Raw genomic sequence first — 22,648 nt, 5'->3', positions numbered from 1 at the left:
TTACAACAATTTAAAACTGCAAAAATAAAATGGATCATAAAAACTAATCACTGAAACCACAATAATAATAAAGTGACCAGTAGCAAAATCAGAAAAACAACAACAAACAGAACAACAAACTAAACTTTAAAAATCTGAAATATTAAATGGGTTGGACGAATGAAAATATCTTCATCTGGCAGCAGGAAGGCATCAGACCATACTGTGTGAACCTCCCTGGGAAGAGTGTTCCAAAGCTATATTTCACCAGTCACCAGCTGTCTCACTTCTGAAGGTGTGCGGGATGAGGAAAAGGGCCTCTTACTGACTGGACAATTTTGTGTATATCTCAGTATTGCCATCTGTAATATGGGCAATAATACTGGCCTACTTCATTGGGCTTGTGACTTTTTCCAACCTGGTGCCTGCCAGATGTTTTGGACTTCATCTTCCATCAGCTCTAGCCAGCATAGCCAATGGTCAAGAATGCTGGGAATTGTAGTCCAAAACATGTGGAGGGTACCATGGCGAGGAATATATGGGATGCACTTTTAGCACAGAAGCAAAACACATTAGAAACACTGTGATTATTATCACAAGGAGTCTAAAATAGTTAAGAGAGGGCTTCTTCATTTTTTTAAAAAAAAATGATTATATTACTAATACAACATTTCTTGCACCTCACTGGATCCACTCATCATCCTGCCTGCATTTCTATATACGGAATCAGAAACGTGGACATTTGTTAAAGCACATGACACATAGTTATTTGCCTGTCTATGTAGTCATCAATCCATCTCCCTCTAAGAGAATCAGGGTTTAAATCCTGACTCCAGAAAGCAATTCACTCTTGTTGCTAAGCAGCTGGCTTATGCACATATAGCAGCAATCATGAAAGATTTTACAGCTGCAAAAGTGGAATACTCTTGTTTGCAAAAAGCACAGGGTTACAAATCAGCTAGGAACCCCTTAAGTAGTAATATTAGATTAGCAGCATTCCTTCAAGTAAAATACAACAGCTTCATTCAGCTTGTACTACCCATGGAGCCGTTCCCCAACTGGTTTTTCTGCCTTAAGAAGAGCTGCATGTTGCATGGAAATTGGTCCCATAAAAACCATCATTTTATACTCTATGGTAGCCTTTCCCAAAGTGATACTACAACTCCCATAGTTCCTGACCATCGGCCATGCGTTTTATGGGAGTTGTAGTCCAAAACATAGAGGGCACCAGGTTGGGGAAAGCTGCTCTATGGCATGCCTACCTCTTTCTCAGATATTGAGCATCATGTTGTGCTGCTCTAACTATGTCCAGATTGTCATAGACAGACACACACACATATGCACATGCACAGACAGTTACAGCTGCTCTAACTCTTGTAGTGCTTTGAGTGTTCATCTGTTCTCATGGTCAACTCAGCTGTGGAGGAAAACCTTTTTCCTTCCCGCTTTTCAGCCACTCCATCCCCTTGTAAGGCACTCATTGACATTGGGTCTATTCAGACAACACACTAAGCCATGGTTAGGCTACTAACCCTTTTGCAGCAAATGAGCATATTTAAACCATGGTTATGTAGCCACCATGGTTAGGAATGGTTCACACAACACGCTAAGCCATAATGTTTAGCTAAAAATGCTTAACCACTGTGGCTTAGCATGTTGTCTGAACAGGATCATCCACAGGCACCCACATGATTCAACATTTGGCATGCCACCACTAATCTATATTTAGGGTGGTCTGCAGCAGCATTGCCAAAAGCTGGATGTTATGCCTGCTGGAGCGGTGCATATAACATGGCCTCCTCACTGCAGACTAGAAGGGAATAGAGGCAATGTGTTTCCCATAGCTGCCTTGCACTGAAGTGACCAATGAACTGGTCCTGAGAAAAAGTTTAGGGAACATACAGTCATTACTCAGTAGCACAGCACATGCTTTCTGAGCAGCAGTTTCCCAGTTCAATCCCCACCATCTCCAATTAAAAAGTCACGACAGGAGGCGATGGGAAAGAGCTCTGCTGGATACGCTTGAAAGAAGCTAAACCATACAGGGATGGATGGCCCAATGGTCTGATTCCCCATTGGAAGGCAGCTTCCCATGCCCATAGGTTTATTTGTCTCACTCGTATCTCACAAGGAGCTAAGGGCAGCAAGCATGGCTTTTTCCTCACAACGACCCTATGAGTTAGATTATTTTGAGAGATTGCGACTGGCCCAGTGAACTTCATGGCTGTATGGGGGATTTGAATCCAGGGCTCTCTGCTTCAAGTCTGTCACTTTATCCACAACAGCACACTGGCTCTCTGTGCTGAAAGGAGGAGGCAGCAGAGAGATGGACCTCCTGTCCTAACTGTTCACGTGACAGTGTGCAACATTCGGCCTACCACAACTTCAAAACCAGCAGCAGAACCCAGAACGCCTGTGCTGTGCTGACGTCTGTTCTCTTCTCATCTCATGATCCTGCCTCTGTGCTGCAACTTTTTTTAACATTCTAAGCAATCAGGATGTCCATAGTGACATTTCTTGACTTCATGGCCGGCTTTGAGAGGGTCTTCGGCAAAGTGCCCTGCGTAACCTGTTAGTGGGCTACAAGAACCACTTTACTTTCCCCACTATGTCCTGGAGAGGTGCTATGTTGGGTGCTCCAGAGTACTGTGGGAAATTTAAAATGATGGCACACAGCATCGGGACCCAGGGCAGGCGTCGGTTCTGGTGAGCCCTGTAGATGCTGGGCCTGCTTGACTTCCCCACAGATTATGCAATGGCAGGAGTCCTCTCCTTCAGCACAATTCTGTGATATATATATATATATTTATTAGGGTGGTAGCAAATTAATGAATGCAGTGCTTTAATTTGATACCCCACTCATATATGTAAAGGCATGATATGTGCCCAAATAGCTCATCCTCCAAAGGCTATCTTTGACCCAGGGCAGCTTATAAAATTAAAATTACAATAAAGCAATTAATTATATTATTATGTTCCCCCCCCCATTAATCTTTCTTTCCTTTGCTGTCTCCTCTGTGTTTCATTATAGATTGTAACCTCTTCAGGGCAGTGCCATGACCTCTTGTTCTTTGTAAAGATCAAGATGGCACGAGATGAAGAACAATGATATATCACAAACTGTGTTTCTGATACAATTTTACTGATTTATGCCAAAATTTGGCCTAATTTGAACCACTCCACATATGTGAATTAGTACATAGAATAGAAGTAGGAATCATTTTGTATTCTAGTTTTAATGTGATTGTGTTTGACCGAAGGCAGCCAGCTGGGGTACAATCAAAGCAAATGGCCCTTTGAACACCATGCTTCATAACTAACCATGTAATAGTTACAAAGGATTTGGCTAGCATCTTGCATAGTTAACAAGGAATTGTCTCATGTTGGTGTCAAATGCATCAAAACCACTTTGCGGGGGCTGAAGTTATTTCTGAAACGTCTCTGCAGCACAAAAAGCAATCTCCAGGGTGGCCATTCTGTCTAGCTGAGCAACGTTGAGTCATATTGGTTTGGATGAAGAGAGATAAACAGAGAACTTTAGCTGTCATTGCTGTCCATGTGGCGCACTTGATCAGCACCAAACGCTATCTAGGCTGTATTAGTTATCCACAATTTTCTGGAGAAAAACATAGTATTTACTGAATTAAGCACCAGTTTACAGCAAATGGGAAAAAATGACAGATTTTTTACATTCACAACATTTTTGTAGCAGACTTTGTTTACTAGAATTTTTTTTAAACCTATTATTTCTTCATTTGTCACCTTGGATTGCCAGTTTCCCACAATTCTTGCCAGTTGCTAGTTCAGGAACTTAACTATTATGCAAAGAGGCCATTTAAACAAAGACTGGGGGGTTCAGAAAAGACAATAACCAATAGTAGTTTAAATAGTCAATAGTTGGTTATTTCACCCATGGGTTATCACGTTGTGTGGAGTGAGTTTTTTAATTAATGCAATACACACATATACACTATATTATTTTTAGGGTATCAAACTAAACTTACTTGGAAAATGAAACAGAGTTAAACAAGTGGAAACTTTTAAGGGACGTACCTGCGCCCCCCACCCCACTTAACACAACCTAAAAAAGTGTTGCACAATGTTTGTCTTTCACATCTTACGCCACCAAGAAATCATTGTTTGCCTTTCTATTGCAAATCTGGGTCACAAATGTACAAAGTTCATGGGTTATTTGGGGGTTGCGGCTCACCCCAAACAAGTCATTCTGCCTGAGTTTGGATGATATGGCAAGCTGTGCCAGTGGGGTAATTCGGGAAATCTGGCCAGCACACACAGTGGCTGCACTAAGGCATGATGGCTTGTTTCAGCTGTTTTGATCATGGAAACCGGGTGACAAAAAGGCTTTGACAAAAACATTCCACAGTGTCATTATGAGGATAGGCTATCTGATAACTGAATAAGGTGATAACGACTAGGATCAGGAAGAGCCTTTGTTTTATTTTGTGTGTATGTGATAACTAGCTGCAATTCAGGAGGAGTGGAGAACACAGAGAGGAAGCCTAATCAATCTCTGTGTAGCATAAAGTTCAACTACCTTATCCGTGCTAATCAACTGGAACACGAAAGAATCCCTACTTATGAACAAAGGTGGGTATGATAAGAAACACCTGCTGAAATTGCCTCTTTTATATAACTAGTAAAGATGCAGGATCCATTCCTTTTGTCATCTGGACACCCTATTAGTCTGTGTTTTATAATTAGAGTACAGTTTCCCCCCCATCTCCCCACTATTTGAATAAAGCCCTTTACTCATTTTTTAAAAATAAATAAATAAATAAAACTCTTGGCCTTATGGAAGCTTTTCTGAACTGATGCCAGGAGGCAATTATGACTTGGATGAGGGCTAATAAATTGAAACTGTATCCTGATAAGACAGAGACCCTATGGGTTGCTAGTTCCCAGGTCTGGGAATTGGGATGTTTACCTATTCTGGATGTTTTCACTCCCTCTGAATAAGCAGATACAGTACAAAGTTTGGGGGTGCTCTTGGATCCATCTCTGTTACTAGAGGCCAGTCAGCTCAACTGTCCCCTTGTGGCAAATGCCAGAGTGGAAGAGTGACTGGTGGGGCTCTCTGGAGCATCCACCTAGCAGCGCCCACCCAATGGCACCCACAGAGGTGGAGACAGTGGTGGGGAAAGCACATAATTTGTCACTCTTTCCACTTTGCCAGCTGAAGCGAGGGCTTAACCCAGCTTCATGAGAGGGCTGGCCCTGCAGATACAGAATGCTTGAATAAACATTAAGGCTCAACCTTCTATGAGTCATAGAATCATAGAATAGTAGAGTTGGAAGGGGCCTAAAAGGCCATCGAGTCCAACGCCCTGCTCAATGCAGGAATCCACCCTAAAGCATCCCTGACAGATGGTTGTCCAGCTGCCTCTAGTGTGGGAGAGCCCACAACTTCCCTAGGTAACTGGTTCCATTGTCGTACTGCTTATAGGACCTACTATAAGAGCAATGGCCATGAAAACTGTCTCCTTTCTGCCAGGGCTAGGATCTCATGCTACCCACAATGCTTCCATGGTAGGTGCCAGCTTTTCCCACCTCTAATTGTGCCATGGAAGTAATTTATACCGCTGCTAGGAGAGGCCGTGACAACTCTTCACTATCCACTGAACAATCCTGTGGGCCATTGAACAGCTTGGGTTAATTAAGTTCCAGAAAATCAGCACAATCAAGCACTTGTGGCAGAGACCCAGCCAGCTGTCCGGGTCATTTACGTACTCATGCCACCCTCCCACGTGACTCAGCCACTGAAAAAAATGCCAAAATTGCTGCTAGAGATGGATGGGAATTTCATTTCACTTTGTTTTTGATAGTTTACTAAAATCCACAATTTTCATATTTGGGATGGAAAGAAGTTGAGATGTTAAAAACTCTAATGTGGGAGAAACCAGAACTGGCAGATTCCGCCATCCATGCCCAGGGCTTTGAGGGCTTTGCTTTTCAAAGTTTGGGTTTGAATCTCTGTGTATTCATCCATGTTACTGCTGAATTAGGGTTGCCTCTTTTTCCCCTTCAGGCTCCTCATCTTCAACAGATACATGGCAGGCAGGTATGATGTAACCCCTCCACGCTGGAAATAGCTGTGCCTATTGAATTTGGCTGGTGTGGATAGATGAGAAATTAAGTTTCAGTTTGGTTTTGATAACAATTTATCAAAAGTTTCAAATTTCTTCATATTTGGAATGGAAAGAACTTTAGAATTTTTATTTTTAAAACTGAATGCAGGAGAAAGCAAAACTAAGAGATTGCTCCAAGGAACAGGGTGTTTGGGTTCCAATCCGGCTCCAACCATGTATGCGTCCAGAAAGCAGTTTGCAGAACAGCTCTTTGTAAGAGATTAGAAGAACCTTCAGTGCTGCCTGTTGTGTGCTCCAATACAGCCGAGCAATTTGTTGCAACAGTAGGCCGTCCTCACATCACATGACCCAGCAGTGGTGCTCTTCCTTAGGTCTCCAGCATACAGAATGCTCTCAGCCATATGTACAGAGTGTGGAAGAATAGCTGACAGGTCATCTGCTGTGGAATGAAGGAGGGCCTCTGCTAAAAGAATATGGATTGCCTGGCCATGCTGAAGCACATTGGCATGGTAGTGGCAGAACGAAAGAAATGGGGAATGTTCTCTTTAGCTCCAGAAAGGAGTTGCTCAGCAACTGAGTGTGTGTGTGTATGTGTGTGTGTAAGTGTGAGGGGAACCACCAGTGTCCACAGATTCAATGGCCAGTTACAGGGAATACTGGTTACCAGTATGTTTCAGGCCACAATTCGAAGTGCTGGTTATAACCTGTAAAGACCTATATGGATTGTGACAAGGCTACCTGAAAGATCACCTTCTTTCATATGAGCCTGTCCAGGTTCTACTATCTTCAGGGGAGGCCCTTGACTCAGTACTGCCACCATTAGTGGCATGTTTCGTGGGGACACAAGAGAGGGCCTTGTTGGTGGCCACTCCTAGGCTCTGGAACTCCCTGTCGAGGGAGGCTGGGTTGGTTCCCATTCTTCTGTCCTTCTGTCAGCAGGGAAAGATATTTTTTATTCAAGAAGGCCTTTGGCCTATTGGGTTGGGTGCTGTTTTCATTCTACTATTGTTGTGTTTTTAAATTATTTATTTTATTATTGTTTTAACTAAGCTTTTATTAAAAAATTTGGTTCCTATTATTGTTAGTTACCTTGAGTGCCATTTCCTTGGTGGAAGGCAGGGTATAAATGAAATAAATAAACAAAGAAAGAAATAAGAGCCCCATCTGTCAGGCACGCTTTAAGGTGGATTCCTGCATTGAGCAGGGGGTTGGACTCGATGGCCTTATAGGCCCCTTCCAACTCTGCTATTCTATGATTCTATATGCATGGATAGGGCCTTAAATTCAATCTATAAGCCTGGAAAATGGATGGTCATGGATCGCATGTGTGTGGGGTGTGCTCATGTAGGTTCCAAGCACACAAGACTCTTGAATGTGTGGAAGTTGGGAAGTGAAACCAGTGCACACACAACCCTGGACACCACATCTTCATTTGATGACCTTGGGGAAAAGGGCTATAGGCAGACATTAGATTTTGTGAGTGAGACCTGCATAGGATATGGTGGTGCACTTATCACAGACCCAAGGCTGCCTGGAAGGGCCCTGCAGTTACCAGAGCATCACAAAGCAAACCTGCTCCAGCCTAGCAAATTTAAGATGGGTTAGTGGGTAATTATATTTGTTTATTTTAGCCGCAGAAGAAGTTGACCACAGCAAACTCCCATTCGGGTAAACAGATCCATGTACAGGCAACTTTTACCATGTGCTTCATATATTATCTTACAGCCGTAAATGAGTTAAGATTAATGGATGTCATTTTTTTCACAGATGCCTTTTACAGTTTAAAATATGCTTGAGTAGAGTTAGATGTTAACACCTCCCTGTAGCAAAAAGTGTGTGTGTGTGTGTGTGTGTGTGTGTGTGTGTGTGTGTGTGTGAGAGAGAGAGAGAGAGAGAGAGAGAGAGAGAGAGAGAGAGAGAGAGAGAGGAATTTATATTTCTGCTTCTGCTGTTTGCTATTGCCTTTGGGAGGAGAGTGCCTGGATTTAGTTCTGCGCATTCATAAAGAGATCATTTTCTAGCTATTTCTGTGGCAGAAACAGGTCACTTTATGAATGTGCAGATCTCCCTGAGTTGCAAGGATTCTGAAAAACCAGTGAAACATCCAACACTATGCACTGGTTCTAGGAGAAATGGCATATTCTCTCCTTTTGTGTTCCACTTCTAGCTTTAGCTACTTAAATCTTCTCGCACAAATGTTTTCCTCACTGTTGTTTTGTCATGCCTGAGATATATAATTAAGAGGGCAAATTTGCACACCAAGTATGTTGGAACAGCTCTGCAATCAGTAGTTCTGTTGGCAAAAAAATAAATAAAAAAATACAGCAATTCACGCAAACTCTAATGAAACACAAAGAGAGAAAAAATTGCTTTCCTTCAGGAAAAATAAGATTGATATCCCAAGGTGCTTGAAATGTTCAGTCTATGATTAGCGGAAACATGACCTGAATCTCAACTACTGCCTTTCATGATTATACAATTTATCTAGACTGATGACTAACAGGGTGTTTGGCTACAATTGGTGCTGTGCAAAAGCACCGTCGTGTATGGCCCCATAGGAACCAGCCGTGACAGTGCATAATTGCTCATTGTTGAATCTACCTGTTTTGATCACAGTGACATAAATGCACTAAATAGAACACATTAGGACAGTGCCTCTTCCAATGTTACCTCAAGCTGTGGAGCATGTCTCCACGTGCTGGTCCAGTAAACATCAGAACTGAAGCGTCATGGAAGGAGCTGGAGGCATAACTAGTTCCAGGCATAACTAGCCACCCTTTCTGGGAACCAGGGCAATGCTGGTGTGGGGAAAACAATACTTCATGGATTCCTGTCACAGGGCCTGAGGTTCTGACATGCTGGAGCAGTGTGGGAAGGGGGCATGCTACGAACTATTGCTAACAACAAAACTTCGAGGATGTTACTTAGTGCTTTGGGGCAGATTCTGTTCCGGAGAAGGAAAGTGTAGTGTTTGTGTCTGTTCTTCTGACTAATAACAAACCAGGAGGCAAACAGTGGGGTAGGGGGGAGACCCTCAAAATTTGCCACTCTTATGATTTAAAAGTTCTCGAGATTTATACATCCAGGCCTGCTTGTGAGGGACACTGCTAAAGCTCACTGTTTTTGGAAAGTTCACCACGATGGCAGGATGAAAAGGGCCTGGAACAGTGACTTCTGCAAGGGCTGAAAAGCCAGGCTGTGCCGCCTTTCTAAGCAACTTTACTTTTTCTCAGTCTGTCACTATCCCTTTCTACACTGCCTCTATTAGTCAGAAAACAAATTACCTGAAGAGATAAACAGGAAATTATACATAGAGTTATGCATAACGGGCCATTCCTGACAGTAGTTTTACACATTTAAGTAATCACTTGATTATCACACTGTATGGTGTTTGTCACTCCAAACACCTCAGTAATGTGGCAAACACCCTTGCTCTGTAAAGTGTGAATTGAAGCAGCTCTAATGCTCAGAATATCTCTTGATAGTTAGCCATCCCCTTCTCTCTTATTTTTGTTAAATATTAGAAATCAGTCAACATTATACTTCCCCACCCCACCCCTGTATTCTTTACTGAACTTAAGAAGCTTTTGGGGGCAGCGGGGAGGAGTTATGTTGGTGCAAAAACAACAAAAGAGTGTTGCAGCATCTTAGGGCATGTCTAGACCAGGCTATATCCCAGGGATCGTCCCGGGATCGTCCCTGTGCTTCAGGGCGGCGTTAATCCTGACTTTTCCCCCGGTCTCAGGATCATCCTGATACTGCAGGATGTGTGGGCAGCCATCTCGGTTTCTTCCTGGCTCCTTGCGAGTAAACGCGAAGAACCGAGAACTGGGCATGGGGCACAGAGCTCTTCAGGAGCTCCGTGCCCATCAGGGGTGGTGGGGAGCGGGATCTTTTTTTAAAAAAAGAACACCACACGTACTTTTCCGATAGAGCGCTCGTGCGCTCATTTTTTATTTTAAAAAATGGCGGGTGCGACGTTCTCTTCCTCCCGGGAAGTCGCGCTCCACGTGTGGACTGAAGGGGAGCAACTTGCGATCACCATATTGCGAGATCCTCCCCCTCCCCTCCCTAGGTCTAGACATGCTGTTAGTCGAATATTACAGCATATGCTTCAGTGGACTAAGGTCCGCTTCATCAGATGCATGAAGTGTCACCCTCAGTTGGCAGGTATATATGATTTATACAATCTGAAGAGAAACCAGACTATTCTTTTCACATAGTGGCCATAACTCACAGTGAATGGTCACTCTGCTTCATTTGCATCTGCCACAGATGATACTTCTTTCATTTCATGATATTTGACCCCACTGTTTACTTTTTCTCCTCTGACCTGCATCCAATGAAACAGACTCTAATCCACGAAAGCATGTGCCATAATATATTTGTTAGTCTTTAAGGCAGCGTTTCCCGGCCTGGTACTCTTCAGATACATTGTGTTGAATTATAACTCCCATAATTCCCAGCCACCATGACCTTTGGGCATGCTGGTTGAGGGATGATGGGAGTTGTAGTCCAACACATCTGGGGGTGGGGGCACCAGGCTGGAAAAGGCTGCTTTAAAATGCCACAAAACTCTTTCTTGTTTTTGCAGTAAGGAAAGCAATATATGCAGCGAGAATAGGCAACTGTGTACAGCATTGCCTTTGGCCAATGTTCTTTTCATGCTTTTTTTTTTTTTTTTGGTAAAGGAAAACTTTGTTCCTCAGTTCTGTCATTTCTTCCACTTCATTCTCCAGGGAAGTCATAACCTGCACTTAAAATTTCACAGTACTCCATCATGGAAATAATTCTGCCATCCCAGTTTTAGCATTAGACATTTCCTTAGGGGAAGCAATAGGGCAGTGAACAAAATGCTTGAAACAAACTTGCAATTAACAAGCCTACTTCAATCGAAGAAATAATTAAAAACAGCAGAAATCACCTCATATAGATGAATTTTCTCAATTTTGCAACCCCTTGAAAAGCTACATAGGACTTATGTTGGATTTTGCCCTTAGGAGGTAAGCCCCACTGAACACTTCTGAGGAAACACACCCGGGATTGCACTGTACGTCCTTAATCTTTATTCCAGGTAGAGGATGGGTGTTTTTAATTTGAAATGTTGTAATGTTTTTCTGTGTGTGAGAGGTCACCATACTTTTACGTCTCTACTTAAATATTAACCTTCCGTCACTAAAACTAATTTTGATCAAGCTCCTTCAGCTAGTAAACGTGATTCTAAAACAAGCAAAACAAAACACAATCCATTTCATTGTGAAGCACATTCTGAAGGTGTCCTAGGTGCTGATCAAAAGCAGCCGCCCCACACCTCCACTAATGTGCTGTAAAACGTTGACATCATGTTCATTCATGCTACCCCGCACATTGGCAAGCACTTGTGGGGCACAATGACATCATACCACACTTTTTGCTTTACACCACATTATCAGGGAGAGAGGAGGAAACACAGGGCTGCTTTTTCCAGAGTCCACCATGCAATTTCAGAAACATCTAACCGGGTCTTAAGGGCTGGTTAACACCATTGTGGGTCAGAGCAAATGACATGTAAAGCTCCATCCAACGAGCGTTTGACTGCACGCTGGTTACTGGGCACTCACAGATTGCTCACATGATGTTGTCTGTCCCTTCTGGCCTTCCTTGCGCCGCAACCCACCCACCCCCAGAAGAAGTCTGGTTGCTGCTCTCTCCTGCTGGACTGAATGGGCCTTGTTACTTCCCGTTTTCAGGAAGCGACGTCAGAGAAGCAATGGGAGCTGCACATTTCTACCTAGATGTGATGGGGCTGTTGGAGGAGCCCTTCTCCGTTTCACACCAGCGCAACACATACGCTATGATGGGACAAGGGAGAGGGCTTTCTCTGTTGTGGCACAGCAACTGTGGAATGCCCTTCCCTTGGAGGCCCAACTGGCACCAATGCTGGTTTTATTCCAGCGCCAAGCCTTTAATGGTTAAATTCACTAAGATGGCACATTGTTTTAACTGCTTTTACTGCTTTTAAATTATATACTGTTTTAACTTGGTTCATGGCTTAATTTGTTTTTAGCTGTGTATATTTATTGTTTTATACTGTAAGGTTTTATCTGTACGCCACCCTGAGATCTTAATGATATAGGGCGGGATACAAATGTTTTAAATAAAATAAATAAATAATGTACTCTCTAAGAGATCAAAAATGTGTTGTGATCTCACACACTTCCTCATGCAGTTTCAATGACCTCTGATGCAATTATAGGAACATTCTGTGAGCTACATACAGAAAGGGGCATTCTAAGAACCTTGCTGCATCAGACCCAAGGTGCATTTTGCCCAGCATTCTGTTTTTCAGAGTAGCTTGCCTGATGCTATAGCCCTCTCCTGCTTTTACTCCCATCAACTGCATTCAGCGGCACATTGCCTCTGAACACGGACATAAGCACTGGCATTGTTTGACAAATGCTCAGTTAACTTGGAAATTTTTAATGGCATCAATTATGGGATGCAAAGAATGTTGTTCAAGGGTAGCCGATTGCAAATTCCCTGCCTCGAAAAACTTGGTATGGGGTAGAGACAGTTTTATTGTATCTGTGGGGCAAGGGTGGCAGTGCCCCTCCCCATCACATTACTCACATTATTAAGCAGAAGCATAACAGGTTCAAAATAATATGGGCCACATATTATTGCTTCATTATTTTAGTGGAATTGGTTGGAGGGAAGGAGAATAGAGCCGCCTAGAGAGGGGTAGAGTAGGCAGGAGAACCCTGAAGTCTCTATTTGAAAAGTTTTAAGAGAAATTACTGACTGAAACCATTAAGCATTGTGTCTGTAACCAATATGTGTTTGAACTGAGGAAACCATCAAGCTTTATCTACCTGAGCAATCATCTTGTTAATAAATTACATTGAATTACATCAACCCGGTGTGGTCATTGGAAGTACCTGAGAAAGGTGGCACTGGAAGAGAGATTTGGGGGCTAGGTTGCTGAGCGGTATAGGTGTGGGGCCTCATAGAGAGAGAGGTGAGTCACAGGGATGGCTGCAGCAATCCCCCAAAACCTTTGTTACCTGCACCTGAGCTGGGTCCTTGTATTCAGGAACAGAGGAATAAAGGAGCAGTATTCGGTGGTGTGACACCACAAGAAGTTGGATGGTGGGAGTGGATTGAAATAGATGGATGCATGTGCTTAATATTATATTCACTGCATAATTTTGCCTACTCCTCTTATCCACAACAAATTGAAACTGTTAGGGAACAGAGATATGAGATGCTGGATTGCTTTCTACTCACCCCATGGAAAAGATAATTTGCCCCTAAATGAATCATTTTAGCATGTGTGGCAGAAGGCACAACACATTTCTGGCTCCTGTAAAACCACAAGGACACAAGCAACTGTTGTTGCCTACTATGCAAGGGAGTGTTTTGCACAACACCCTCTTTTCATGTTGGAAGTGAGGAGGAGGTGTATTAATAACGAAAACAGAAGTGTTACAGGAAGCTACATAAAGGCGATACAGAACGTTGCATTGCCAACAATGCATCCTTTATAAAAAAAAATGGCAGGGTTCTAAGAAAGATCTCAGATTACCCTTTTCGCTATGTAACAACATTTTCAGATTCCCAATAGCATTTCCACAGAGAAAAGCAACAATGTGTGATAATTTTGGGGTGCATTCCAACTTAAGTCGCACTGTGTTTAATGGGAAAGTTAAGCACATGGCTAATGTTCATTCCTTAAATTCAATGGCATCTAAAAATGTTCCATTTAGGCTGCTCCATACCTCATAATTCTGAAGGATTTGTTTGTTTCAGATTTGCTTTCTTTAATACATCTAATTTATCCTTCACAAGCCTGGCAGAATTTTCATTGTAAAGCCACGTATTATGTACTCGTTTTAAATTATGTTTTTTACTGCCCCGCTCACACTTCCACTCACTAACTTATTATTCCACGAGGAAGTACACTTTTGATGGATACCAAATACAAGATTGTAAAACTACAGAGCTAACTATTTAGCTCAACTGATGATGAATCTTGTCATAAAGGCAGCAGGGAGTTGAACTTTAGCGCTCCAGCAATCTTCACTGCACCAATTACTTACTGAAATGGCAACTTCCAAAGAAGTCGCAAATCAGATGGTATTACCGAAAAAACAAAAAACAAAACTTGTATGATTTTTTTAAGACACTAATTTGAAACCCTGTCAACCAGCCAGTGGTAGATAAGTAAGGTTAATCAAGCTTTTCAGGGGCTCTATACATCCCACACATCCAACTTGGCATTTGGAATAGAAGGAAGGAAGGAAGGAAGGAAGGGACAAGCTGTTGGAATGATGAAACATCCAAATTCATTTCAGCAATATTTTGTGGCCAGAGCGCAAGCTTTTTAGTTTCTTTCAGTATAATCCATAAAAGGAGCAGGAAGATGCAAGGGTATAGGACCACTGTCAAGCAATGTAAAAAAGCACACTGGTTGGCTTTGGTCAAATTATTTAAAGGATGCTGCGATGCCACCACCTCACACACAAGGCTTTGATGCGCACACCTCCCTCAGGCTAAGTACCACCACTTAAATACCTGAGGAAGGGGTGAAAAGAAAAGTATAACCTTTCCCTTATAGCAGAGGGAAAAGGTAAGGAGTTTTGGAAAAGGCTTTTCTGTGAATATAGCATGCTGAAGGTTTAATGTAATGTGTTTATTTATGAACCAATAAAGCAGGAGACACAGCCAAACTGACATGTGGTTTTATGGTAGCAAAATAAAGAAAATATTTATTGTTGTTTACAGTTCTTAGTTCCTTCAAATTCTATTCAAATCCTGCCTATTCTTAAGAATACGGGTAGTAACAAATCTTATAATAACAATCCTATGATCTTATTTTTACTCACTCCTCACACAACTCCTGACAAGAAATCACACAGCTAAACACATCTACCCTCCAAACCCAATCACCAAGCGAACCCCTCAGACCACTCAGCTCCCCCATATATATACTCCCCCCCTTTCCACAGCATCACCAGCCACACCCACTCAGTCCAACATTCCGTACTCTCTAGACATACTCATGCAGACATACTTAAGGGAATAGAAATGTGGGTAACACCACAGATGCATTAGAATAAAAAAATGTAGTATGCTTTTAGGATGTTTTTACAATGTATACTATGTTTTTAATCAGTATTTTATGTATTTTATACTTACTGTTACTCCCCGCCTCGATCCAAATGGACAGGCGGGTAAGATTTATTTTTATTTTTTATCTTCTTCTTCTTCTTCTTCTTCTTCTTCTTCTTCTTCTTCTTCTTCTTATTATTATTATTATTATTATTATTATAATATTATTATTATTATTAATTACTATTATTAATACACTCAGTGCAAAAGAGTGCTTTCTCATTGGGATAGTGGTCTTTGAAGGGAAAAACAAACAGCTGATCAAACTTAGGCACATATAGGTCCAGATCCAGCACAGACTTTGAGAACTTGTTAAAATTAAAGCAATTGAATTCTGAGGGTACCTTCAGGTAAATGCTTCTACCTTCCTCTTGTGAGATGCTTACGACCGCTAATTGCCAACACAAGCTGTCATTTTATCGTGAACTTCTGAAATATTCACAGCATGTCTTTCCCATGAATGCCCTAACCATACATTTACCATTGTTGTCATTTCCAGCCCTCCAAAGAACCAAGGGAAAGTGATAAGCAGCCAAATTGAAGCCTTCTCCGTCATCTTTAGGGGCTTGCCAAAGAATTCTGGAACACAGTTCTCTGGAACACTATCATGCTCTCGGGAGTACTGTACATTGGTGCAGCTAATCTTATTTTAGATTGTAAGCCTATGCGGCAGGGTCTTGCTATTTACTGTGTAATCTGTACAGCACCATGTACATTGATGGTGCTATATAAATAAATAAATAATAATAATAATAATAATAATAATAATAATAATAATAATGACTCCTACAGGAACCTTATTGCATTTCAGCCAAGCTGTCCCTGGTTGCCACGGTCATAAACTGCATCATTGCAAAAACACATTCTAGAGTGTCAGCCTTTCTCCTAGCATTTCTCCTGTTGTTGTTGTTGTTGTTGTTGTTTTTATCCTTTGTGAAAAAATGCCACAAATGCAACCAAAACCTTTACTACCTTTTTACAGTGCCTTGGTACAATTAAATATAATGATATATTGTCTTATCAGTCCTCTGGAGGGCTAGTCAAGTTAGACTGTTTTATCAAAAACAACAGAGTCTTGTGGCACTGTAAAGAGCTTATAAGCTTTTGTGGACTAGAGCCCACTTCATCAGCTTATGCTGCAATAAGCCTGTTATTCTGAAAAGTGCCACAACACTCTTCATTTTTGCTGCAACAAACTAATATGGCTACCCCAGTTAAGTATGTAAAAGCATGAGATTTAGTTGTATGAAGTAGAAAACCGGCATCTGATGCAGTGTGCTCTACCACGGAAAGGTTATTGAACAACATCTTTAACCCTCCGTCAACAGAAAAAGTGACTGTACCAATCCATTCTCAGGGTCAAATGTACCCCAACAAACCAATGCAAATAAAATGTCTGGTGGAAGTTCTTAAGCACACACCATTTTCAAATTTTTTAAAAAAGGATGATGCCTTTTATTGAGACATTTAAAAAAACCTGTGGCATTAATATACATATATAAAGTGGGTGCTACTACTGATTTAAATTGACAATAATACATAAGAAACATATATAACAATGGCATACATATTATACTGAGACGTGTCCTTTTGCCTGGTTTTTTTTTGGGAGAGACACACACCTTCTCTGTGTTAGCCATCAACATTCACATGACATAATGATAAGAGTTATATTCGCAGTGGCTGCCCAAAAATTGAGAACAAGATTTATAGAGGTCAATATGGTGAACTGTAAGGTTGAAATTTAACATGAAGTTCTAATATATCAGTAGTATTAACTTTTATACATGTGTGGCCCTTTCAATATAAATACTTAGTGTCTCTTATTTTAATTCTTTGTATTAAAACTTGCACATATTTGTGGGCACCTTTTAATGAAAACCTTTTTAGTATCTTTTTGAATTTTACTTCTTTGTATTGTAAAGTTTTTGTGTGCTTACCTATGCATTTGTAAAGCTGATGTGACCATGATGGTTGAAACAACAAATAAACAACAAGAAGTTCTAGGATAAGAATTATACAAGTCTAACAGTGCAATAATCATGAGTTGTAAATTACCAGTCACAACAACAAATCTCACAGACCTTGCAATCACAGCACACGCTACCTGAGCAGCCTATGCACAATCACCGCATTTCACTACCAGAACAGTAGGACAGACAAAGTGGTTAAATGAAGCATTGACACACACACACCCGCCCCGAGATGAGAGCTGCTTCCTCTCTTGGTGTCAGCAGTGGCAGTCACTGGGACCCTTACACAGATGTGCAGCTTTAGAATTGAAACTTCTCCGTTCTAGAATACAGTATACTCCTACAGTGACAGCTAGAAGAGAGGCTAGTAGTCCTCAGACTACTAGCGCCCATGACGACATGGGCCTTACACTAGTCTGTCAATAAAATGTTAACATCAATGAAAACAAAAGCAGAACATTTGCAAAATGGAGGGACATTCCTCTTAATTTGTTTATTTAACATTTAATTTTATTTAACAGATTTTTGAACCGCCTTTTAGAATAAATTATCCTTCCAAGCAGTTTTGCGGGTGGAAGGACTTGCCTTGCATGTGTTTACGATCTACACACATTGTTCTGCATTGGAGTGGTACTAAAGCAGACTTCCCCAACCCGCTAACTGCTTGCAGCTGGGGATGATGGGAATTGTATTCCAATACATCTGGAAGATGCCAAGCTGGGGAAGGCTGTGCTAAATAAACTTTTAAAATCTTTTTTAAAAGGAAGTTCACAAAAGGGTATGAACATTGGAGAGGCCATGTTTTGTCACCCAACAATGGTGTCAATGGTGCTTCTGGGTAAGTGCTCACGATGACATTGCACACTAGCTATGGTGACAGCCATATTAACTGGCTTGAGAGCAGGGAAAATTAGAGCAGTAGCAGCACTACAACCGAGCTCCCTTGTGGAAAACTCACTGGATTTCCTTTCTGACAGAAACGGTGCATTCATTGTACGTCCAAGTTTATCTAAGAAGGACTTAGTTGGTTAGTTTTCAGACAGAGTATTATGCAGGAACCTGACATGCAATTTTTATTGTGGCAATACAAAGACACAAAAATGAGCTTACCTTTACATAAAGCTGCTGAAACTCATCTAGGTTCAGTCTCCCACTAGGACAATCCTTTAGAAATCCTTTGTACCACTGTTTGAGTTCATGTTCATTAAACTCTGTGCTCTTCACCAGATCCTCCATCACTTCAGGAGCCAGTTTGCTATTCTGTTTCCCCATTATGCCTAAAAAAAAAGCAAAACGGAGTAAGATAACCAGTTTTTAATTCTTCTACTGTGATGGTTCACATCAAATCATTGGAATCGTTTGGGAGTTGAATGAACAACTAGACTAGAACAAGATAGGATACCCTATCTTCATCCCTGACTGTTTTTATCTCCACAAATGATTATGATAGTCATATAAATGCCTCCCAGATTTTTGAAAAGTCATCTGTGCCACACTGACATGAACTAATGTGGTGGAGAAGATCCTGGCACCAATACTTCCCTGTCACTTTTGCAGCCTGTTGGTGTATGAAGTAATCAGAGATCATGCTGTGCTACTAATTGGCTCTCCCACTGATGTGCTTGCTTCAGACTACATGAAAAAGTAAATGTATAGTTATACCCACCACACAAACTCAAAGCATACCTTTATATCAGGCAAGCTGGTGCCCTCCTGATGTTTTGGACTGCAACTCCCATAATATCCAACTATTGGCCAAGTTGGCTGGGGCTTATGAGGATTGCAGTCCAAAACAAAGAAAACCCTCCTCCATCAAACTCTCAAAAAGAATCCTCCTCCATCAAATAAGCATATTACTGAGGCAGCTGCTTCTTACATCTGCTTCTTCTGTTCCGGATTGATCAGACCTAATTATGAGCTTCTCTACATTAAGCAAAAACCCTGCACCCTTATTGGGTTTTCTTCTTCTGGAGTTTTTCCGAGTTTACAACAGGCTCCTTTAGACAATGAACACGTGATTTGAAATCGAAAACTTCCTTTATCAGCAATGTCCTATATGTTCAATGAAACACCACCATCTAGTGCAGTGTCAGCACTTCATGCTATGAATTCGGCACTATTAACTTTTATTACAGCTTATCTCCTATCTTTTTGAAAGAGGGATGGGGGGGGGGAGGAAAGCATGGGAAACATCCCGGAGGTTGACAACATTGTGTAAAGGACCTGCAAACTTCCATGAGTGGCCAATCACAAGTGTTCAATAAAAGCCTCACGTAGAAAAGCTCTATAACAACTTTAACTTGTCTTTAATGCATCAAATTACTCTGCTTATTGAACTGCACCAGTGTTAATTTACAATAGCTTTTCATATAAAAGCCTTCCTTTAAAAACTCCCTATGTACAAAAAAGAAAAAAAAGAAGAGTACTCTAATCCTTTGCATTCATTCCCTTGTATTTGTTAGTCCAGTAAAATAGAACCATTATCTGCCTTGTTCTACTTGATGCAGAAAATTGTGCTAGATGAACAGCCCTGCCCCATATAATCCTCTATCATAATTACACCCCTTCATTCTTTCATCTCCTTGTCAAATGCCACTTCTTTTATTAGCAAAACTACATTGTTAATTACAATCCAGACTAGGCACATCATTTCTGAACAGCTATCAAGTGGGAATTGAAGGCTTCTGCTTGTAGATTTAATTAATGAGAGTAAGAAAACTGTAATTCGTGGATTATCTAGTTTACCACAAAATGGATCCCAACATCTTCCAAGGGTTTGTGTGCTGTTCTTTACTGTTGCATTGAAAGCATTCAGTTCCATAACTCTGCTGCCACTCCTGCAGTTGCCAGCCATGTTGTTGTCTATGGCAATCATAATAATTTCCCCCCACAAATCATGCATATGCAAATATAATAAAATGGCTACTCTTAAGCACACATTCATGCACATAAGAAAAAAAAAACATATTTCATTTTCCCTTAAAAAGAAGAAGCTATAATAGTTGTTTACCAACACACATCTTTCCCAAAGAAAACCTATTATTATGCATTAAGAGAACGCAGCAACACATTCAGAAGATTCTTTCAGAAGGAAGAAGGTAATTGAGAACACAATCCTATACTTCTCTACTCAGAAGTTAAGTCCCATTGAGATAAATGTATACAGCATAACAGCCTGAAGCATCTTTGCCATACAGTTATTCTCTGAGAATCTGTTCTGAGATCAGTGCTGCTGCTGCCTGTTCTACGAGACAGTTTGCTTCCACTGTGTGTAAATAAAACATATATTACAGAAACATGATAAAACTCTGAAGCTCCTAAGGCCAAAACAGACCTTACTTGACAACTGTATCTAGCAGTCACATCTCTTCCCTCTCCTTCATTTTTATTTTAGAGTAGGTGCAGGAGGCCTGATCCGGATCTTAAAAATACCCCTACCCTCACCCCCATGCTAGGGACCCAATCCAAATCAGGGACCTTATACCTCCTATAGAGTAAAAATGAGGGGGTGGGGATATAGCTACTATATATGGATTTAAGGTAATGTCTGTTTTGGCTGTAAAGCTGCAATCCTAAACTCACTTACTTGGCCTTGAACCAACTGAATACAGTACTAAATATGTTCAAGTAAACATGCAAATTGCACTGCACACCGTATAGCAGTGGGGAGTACTTAACAATATATTGTGGAACTATTGTTGGTTTTGCAATCTGTATAAGAGCAGTAAGAGTCTGATACTGTGTATAACATGAAGAGGAAAGCTAGAGTATCCTGTCTGCCACCATGATCTCAGCATTATCTACTGATTCACCTTATAATGGAACCCCTACGGAGCAGAATTGTAGTAGAATTCCAGATTATTTCTGAGAGTAGATGGTGATATCATAATTTATATCCAGGTTGCGTGTTCTAACTCTACTGACGAAACAAACAAGTTCTGTCCAGAACCATTCCAATCAATGGGAGATTTGGCCTTGATATCAATAGGTTAGCATTTGTATCATTTTCCTTCCTGCTACTGCAGCAATCAGTCATATTACCTCCATGTTTTAGTATACACCACACTAATATGTTCATAGTGAATAATAAAGGCAACCAAGAGACCAGGCAATCACTGACTGCACTTTTTCTTTGTCTCACCCACCCCACTTGCCACTGAGATAAAAACAGAGGAAGGGATGGTCTGCCGCATTCACGTATTCTGGGAATGCAGTGTGGTGTAGTGTGCAGTCTAGGCCTTGAGATTTGAATGTTGGATTAGGAGACCCAGAGTTCAAATCCCCAGGCAGCCACGGAGCTCACTGGGTGTCCTTCGCCAGTCAATAACTCTCAACCTAACCTACCTCACAGGGTTGCTGTGAGGATAAAATGGAGCGGGTGTACCATGCCTGCTGCTTCAAGGAAGCCTCCCTGAATTATGTTACATGTAAGCCGCCTTGGTGGGATTTGTTTCCTAAAAGTTGGTGTATAAATAATTGCAATAAACAAATAAATAATAAAGTAACAAGTGTACAAGTATGAACTGAATGAAATACCTCCCTGATCAGCTGACTTCCCTTTTAAGCAAAACAAAAATAAATAAATAAATAAAAAATAAATAGTAAGCACTTATAATTATTTTATTTATTACATTTCTATACCGCCCCATAGCTGAAGCTCTCTGGACGGTTTACAAAAGTTAAAAACAGTGAACATTAAAAAGAAATATACAAAATTTTAAACCATCAAAAGCATAAAAACAACAATATCCATTTAAAAACAACAGTTCTTATACAGAGCAGGAGTGGGCAACGTACGGCCTTATAAATGTTTTTACCTACAACTCCCATCAGCATAGCCAATACCGAGGGATCATGGCAACTATAGGCCAAAACAACCGGAGGGTCACAAGTTTGCTCATCCCTGAGCTTTTGAGAGTTCAAAATATTTCACATGCGCTATCTTGCTGTAATTCTTACAACATCCCCGTAAAATATGAGGGTATTTTTAAACCCATTCTTGCAGATGGGAGTTTGAGGCTATGGAGGAGAGGCTGCTTAAGGCCACCTGATAAGTTCATGGCAGATGTGAGATTTGAGTAGGATCCTTCTGATTTGCAGCTCAGTCGTTCATTACTCAGTCATTTGTAACTCAGAGGAACCTCTAGTTCCTATTAATTGGGTGATGGCAGGTTGTATCACACATTCAAATGGATGCAGCATGGCCCACTGAACTTGTGATTCTTTCCCTCACACAGAAAAGGACTGTCTGTGCACCCAAGGCTCATACTGGATAGAACATTCTACTGCAATCATAATGCCTGAACATTTCTGCTTCGAATCCTTTTGGAGTAATGAACACAGCAGCAAGGAAAAGCTGGCCTGCATCTTTTGTAATTATTCTGTCACCATCATTTCGAGTTGGATTATGTGAGGAAATAAAGGGCATAGCTTCCCCAC

General features: G+C 41.2%; 1 protein-coding gene across 1 annotated transcript in view; it reads right to left on the bottom strand.

The window, feature by feature from the left end:
• Nucleotides 1–22,648, bottom strand: part of VSNL1 (visinin like 1) — a 108,876-nt gene that overhangs the window by 36,330 nt on the left and 49,898 nt on the right. The window contains exon 2 of the mRNA XM_063125186.1: nt 18,320–18,486. Within this exon, the coding sequence (XP_062981256.1) occupies nt 18,320–18,481 (162 nt within the window). The 5' untranslated portion in view covers nt 18,482–18,486. The remainder of the gene's footprint in view (nt 1–18,319; nt 18,487–22,648) is intronic.

The sequence above is a fragment of the Elgaria multicarinata genome, chromosome 4, assembly GCF_023053635.1.
Source record: "Elgaria multicarinata webbii isolate HBS135686 ecotype San Diego chromosome 4, rElgMul1.1.pri, whole genome shotgun sequence".
NCBI classification, from domain to species: domain Eukaryota; kingdom Metazoa; phylum Chordata; class Lepidosauria; order Squamata; family Anguidae; genus Elgaria; species Elgaria multicarinata.
The sequence above is the reverse complement of the archived record's forward strand: the minus strand, read 5'-3'. Positions and strand labels throughout refer to the sequence as shown.